This window comes from Vicia villosa, linkage group LG1 (assembly GCF_029867415.1).
Source record: "Vicia villosa cultivar HV-30 ecotype Madison, WI linkage group LG1, Vvil1.0, whole genome shotgun sequence".
Taxonomy (NCBI): domain Eukaryota; kingdom Viridiplantae; phylum Streptophyta; class Magnoliopsida; order Fabales; family Fabaceae; genus Vicia; species Vicia villosa.
The window spans coordinates 123,773,142-123,779,217 of NC_081180.1; the positions used below are offsets into that span (position 1 = coordinate 123,773,142).

At 33.9% G+C, this 6,076-nt stretch overlaps 1 protein-coding gene across 1 annotated transcript; it reads right to left on the minus strand.

Moving 5' to 3' along the window:
- Nucleotides 1–506: 506 nt before the first annotated feature.
- On the minus strand, nucleotides 507–3,444 carry LOC131644079 (autophagy-related protein 18a). The gene is made up of 4 exons (XM_058914469.1): nucleotides 2,543–3,444; nucleotides 2,021–2,228; nucleotides 1,685–1,811; nucleotides 507–798 (listed from the first exon to the last, which is right to left on the minus strand). The coding sequence occupies exons 1-4, from the start codon at nucleotides 3,272–3,274 to the stop codon at nucleotides 708–710; spliced, it is 1,158 nt and encodes a 385-aa protein (XP_058770452.1). The 5' UTR covers nucleotides 3,275–3,444; the 3' UTR covers nucleotides 507–707.
- Between the last annotated feature and the right edge of the window lie 2,632 nt (nucleotides 3,445–6,076).

The window sequence follows — 6,076 nt, forward strand, 5'->3', positions numbered from 1 at the left end:
TAAAAGGTCTAATAAGAAATTCTCTATTATTATCGTCGATTATTTGTTATTTTGATTGTATTATGAATTGATTAATTCATATATGACATTTTCTTCTTATGCATTAAGTGTACGATTTTATTTATAAAAAGATTATAATGATAATAGTTATAATACATAGTCTATTGCATTAGTGTAATTTGAGACAAAATGTCTGTCTCATCAAGAATGGTTGAAATGTGTCTCCAGACTATTTTCGGATAAAAAAAGTATGGTTCATTTAAGCATGTATTTGATATAAAATGAGTGCAAACGAAAATACACTACCAGATTCGTAAGATGATTTTAGATTTTTTTTAAAGGTTATTCTCCTCCACTTAGGGTGGAATGGAAGAAGCAATCCCACCCTAGTAAATCAATGATCCATTAATAAAGGAACCACTGCATGCGAAAACCTATAATTTTCTGAAAATAGTTTGCATAACAAAACGAGCATTCCTAACACAATTATTTTAAGACTGTAAACCTGGGGGCAATAATTTGGATTGACATAACTGAGCTTAAACATATACTGTACACGGCAACAGAGGGAATTGGATGACATTGGTGGCTTTGCACATAACCTCTATTTACAATAAAGTTATTATAAATAAGGCAGGGAATAGAAATGGAAATGGTATTCACAGCAAGTGCCAACAAAGATATATACAGAATCATGCAATCATAAACTAGAATGTCTCTTCTGGCTTTAGGAAATTGTAATATTCAAGTTGTGTCATCTCCCCACCGGTTGCAGAATCAAACTGACATCGATAGAAGCTGCATTAACAGTTCAATAAACAATTGCATCAGATGTTTTAATTCACAAGAAAAAGAGTAAGTCATGAACTACAAATACGATGAATCAATATGGTAAGAGTTGATCATCTAAAATTTAACCCCAATTTTATATTAGTTTCAAGATATACAAGAGCAAGTCATGAACTACGAATACGATGCATCAATATGGTAAGAGTTAATCATCTAAAACTTGACCCCAATTTTATATATTTATTTCAAGATATACTCCCTTCTTTCGTCTCTAATCTTTGGCCTTTTTAAGATTTACTTTGGTCCCAAATCTTAGGTTATAAAAAACCAATATAAAAGTAAGCATATGTTTTTCACTGTATCTTTACAAAAACCCAAAGCATGTATTAAATGAATTAAGTGCAATTAGACAAATGAGTCTACACATGTCTAAACTTTTTGTTGCTTGATCAGGGACAGGAGTAAAGTTTTAAACTTAGTATTCTTTTATAAATTGTATTTCAAAACATAAGGTACATAGAAACTACAAATATAAACAATGTTAAAATATAATCATGCAGCTATTTGTTCAATGCTGATATAATATTGAAGCAGCATTTGAACCTAAAAACCTAAAAGAAAAAAGTAGCACAATTCTTTATATTCACAATGACTCTACCAATTAATCTGATTTATCTGTGAAAATAAAACCTGGCACAAACCCTAATGATGCCATTAGCTTCTATCAATTTTAGAGAGTAATCTATAGGTATAGAAGTAAATTATAAAAGTTCAATTTTCAAATCATGCATTCACCATGCTAGTTCTATCTGAATGTTTCTAATATCTCTAAGGAACACCTAGAAAAAATATGAAGGCAATACAAGATAAAAAAGGCACATATATGATCTATTACCTGCCATCCATGCCGAGTATTACAACTGTATTTTTCTGATGGCCAAAGGCAACATTATACTGTAAACCCTCTTGCAAGCGAAATTGAGCCACGGACCATTCCGAGCTAAAATACTTGGGCAATACACCTACAAAAACAGACAGAATTAAGACTGTGAGCAGCAGCTTGTTCTACAAAAAAAAATCTAAATTTCCAGACCAAACAAATCGCTGTACTACTACTACTACAGATACACGTGTTGCTAGCTCTGGTTGTTCTATAGTTACTGTACAAAAACCTAATATCCACACACTATAATTGATGAATGAATAACCCAAAGTGGACAAAGGCACAAACCTCTAATAAATGAGAGAGACAAAGCTGCCGATGGACTAGTAGGACTAGACTCTGATGTAGAATGTGATCTTTCGTGCCCCAACAATCCTGAATCAACCTTCAGGTTGAATACATGAACAGTTCCCTTGTCACTCGAGACAGCTAACCACTGAGCAGTGGGAGAAAAGGCAAGGCTATATATCTCAGCTCGGTCAGCACCTCTCCTTACCTGAAATCATTATTACCATTCAAACTTAAAAAACAATTGAACTCGTCATATAAATAAGCAAACAAAAAACCTAACCAACATTTTAAAACAACCATCCCCAAATGAACATCAACCTAAAGTTCTAACAGTATTTCAAACACTAGCAACAGAACTGAAAAACAGATTCTAAAAAATAAACCAAACACTCCCAAAAGAAAAACAAAACAAAACAACAAACTAACAATCATATTTCTATATAGGAAAATGCTAGCACTTTTCAAAAACTTAAAATAGAAATTTTTAGGGAGTATGAAAATGCAAAAAGTCAAATCAACCTCTTGGAGCAAAGAACCATCCAAGGTATTGAAAATCCTAATGAGAGTCCCCTTGGAGCTTGCAGTAGCAAGTAAAAGCCCATCTTGGGTTATATTAAAACAAGCAATTCTAGAATCATGCGCCATGATGAACTTGGTTCTCTTGGAAGCATAATGTTCAACCCTAATCTGCCCTTTCTGCAACCCAGGACAAGCCAACACCATATTTTCCAAATGATGTGAAACCTCACAGAGACCCTTAGGGTTTGCAATAGTCTCAATTTGATGAAGAACCTTAAGATCAGAGAAATTATAAACAAAAATCTTATGCCCCAAAACAACCACAATCCTATCCCTCCTCAAACGAATCCCTTTCACCTCCGACCGAAACGACAACTCTCCAATACACCGCGACTGATGATCGTCCCAGATCATCACCCTATCAGCCGGATACCGAGGGTCCGCTCCCCCGCCGACAAAAGCAAGAATATTGCATCGAAACAACATATGAACCAAACCGATTCCGCCTCCATGACCGAAATCGCGTCGGAATATTTCCCTAAAAGGGTCGCAGTTATAGATTCTGAAGCCTTGATCGGTTCCAACGGCGAAGCAACCGGAGTCTTGGTTGAAAGAAATATGAAGAGCGGTGGGTGTAGAATTCGGGGATGGATTGGGAGGAGAGGGAATTGGGGTTGACGAAGGCGGTTCTTCGGAATCGAGAGGCATTAGGGTTTGAGAGGTGTGAGACATTTAGGGTTGAGAAAAACAAAATTGAAAATTAGGGTTTGAGAATTTATTGATTTTGGGGGAGAAGAGAATAGAAAGATATATCAATCTATCTATCTTCTCAGGTGAGGTGGGTTTGGGTTGGGTTGCTTTAACTTCTTCTTCAAGGGACAAACACACATGGCATGAGATCATGTGCACACAACAACGTGGTTTACATGTATATATAATACTTAATATATTTTTTTTGTTAACAAAATTAAAACTAGATTAGCTAAAAAATATGCTCTTTAAATCTTATCTAATATTTTTTTTGAAAATATAAGTGAAAATCAATTAAAGTATAGACAAATTTGTTTTATTTGACTAGATTATAGATATGTTTGTTGTAGTTCTTTAAACGATTTTTAAAAATATTTTTATTTTTGATATAATTTTTTTATAAAGTTTTAATGAAACATTAATTTTTTTTGACAAAATGAAACATTTATTTAAAATATTTAAATATTTTATATTTTACGTGATTTTTCTCAATAATATAATTGAGTAATTTATAGTAAAAAAAAATTTAAATGTTTAAAAAAAAACAATGTGATTTATGTTTTGTAAAAATTTCTAACAATAAATATTAAAATTATTCATTTAATTTATAATAAATGAGTTTAAAATACTCTATTTAATTCTTATTATAAGAAATAAAAATTTATTTTTCATATTCATTGAATTAATAATGTATCTAATCTATATATAAATCATATAGGTTAATCATTTAATAAATCTAAAAGTTAAAATATTTTTAAAATGTGAATGAGAGGGAACAATGTTTTTTAAATATTAAAAAAATTGAAATATATGTTGTTAACAAGAACCAAAAAAAGTATAGCTAAAATTATAATTTTTATGTCATCTCAGGTTATTGAATAAAGCCTTATATATTAAACAAAAAGAAGTATTATAAAGGAGAGAGCTCAACAATGACCAATTAAAAAAAGCAAAATTAAAAAAGAAGCATTATAAATCCTTTCTAATGCCCCTAGGAATTGACTCAAAAATGATGAATAGTTACAAGTGATATCCAAGTTGGCCATAAAATCAATACAAGAGTTTCCTTATTTATAAATGTGAGATATGTAAAGATGTTTATGTGCAAAAAAATAAGATGTACAACTAAACCATTGATGCTTAACTTACTAAGGTAACAAAAATTCTTCTAGAAAGCTTGGACAATAATGATCGAATTCGTTTCAATCCAAAGTTTGGACCAACCTCTATCTGTTGTAATCTTCATGGCCTTGATAACCACATTGAACTCTGGTAAGTAGGAGGAGTGTAATTCCCCAGACTGCTTTCAGGATTACCGACTAAACCCACAAACCAACACGAGTCTTTTCAGCATGTTTTGTCCTTACTCAAGCGTTTTTTAGGAAACTTTCTAGAAGGTCACCCATCCAAATACTACTCCTAGTCAAGTCTCCTTAACTATGGAGTTCTTATTTGTTATCCAACATAAAAGAAGATGCATCTGGTTGGTACAAATAGTATCAATCAATCCTAATAAGTCTTCCTTCAACCGAGTAGTCTCTTCCCAGCACCGCCTCTGAACCCTCTCATTCATATGTGAATTCGGCCACCGCTCTTTGCCCTCATCGGTCTTGGGTGTTACATGCCCACCAATTTCCGCTTGGTTTGTCCCTGAACCACATCATATTGGGAGAGGCCAGCTTTGATACCATTTATAACGCCCCAGACTGCTTTCTAGATTACATACTGACTCAACAAACCAACATGGTTCTTTTCAGCATGATTTGTCCTTACTCACAGACTTTTCGAGAAACTTCCCAAAAGGTCACCCATCCAAATACTACTTCAAGTCAAGCCTCTTTAACTATGGGGTTCTTATTTGTTAGGCAATCGAAAAGGAGGTGCATCTTGTTGGTATAGATACTATCAATTATTCCTTATAAGTCATCCTTCAATCATGCATTCCCTTCCTTGCACAGCCCCATGACCCCTCTAATTTCGATGTGAATTTGGCGACCACTCCCCACCCTCTTCGGCCTTAGACGTTACATGGAGGACCAAGGGACTTTATCCACAAAGGACTTTATCCGCAAAGGACTTTATCGGCCTCATGATCCCTCTATTCTGAAGAATATTGTTAACACACAAAAAGAAAGTATGAAGAAACGACACTCTATTCAAATATACCAATAACAGAAATTTGAACATCAGAGATAATATAATCCTACTCTCCAGAAACCCTAACATATAAGGAAGTGAACGCAAGAAGAAAGATATAAACTTTACCTTAAGGAAATTGGTTGATTGCTTATGCATCTCAGATACCATGAAACATGAATCACAAGTGAACCTAATCATAAAAAACAGTGTTAAAGAGCTCACTAGAAACAGCATAGTTGATGAGATGAAGAATAAGAGCTTTTGTAGTTGGCAAATGGCAAAAAGAAAAAAAATGATGCTTGAAGAACGCTTTATGGGTGCCTCGGTCACGAAGGAACGCTCAATCCACTACGTTAGGAAATGCTAGCACACTACCAACGATCGAGATTTCATCAAAGATTGTTCAAAGTACTTGAGTATCCTAAGATAGATGAAGCGTCAATACTAACTAGCATAAGACATGCGTCAAAGACACCCTGTAAAACTTTACCTCTTACACGAAATACATTTAACGTGTCTTTTTCCAGTGATAGTGACATCTCATCAAGACTCTTCGTCTACTCAGGCCAAGCAGTCGGGCTAGTGCGTACACAACAAACCCTCGTCCTGCAAAGTAGTGACAAAGGCTTTGGGGACAACTACTTT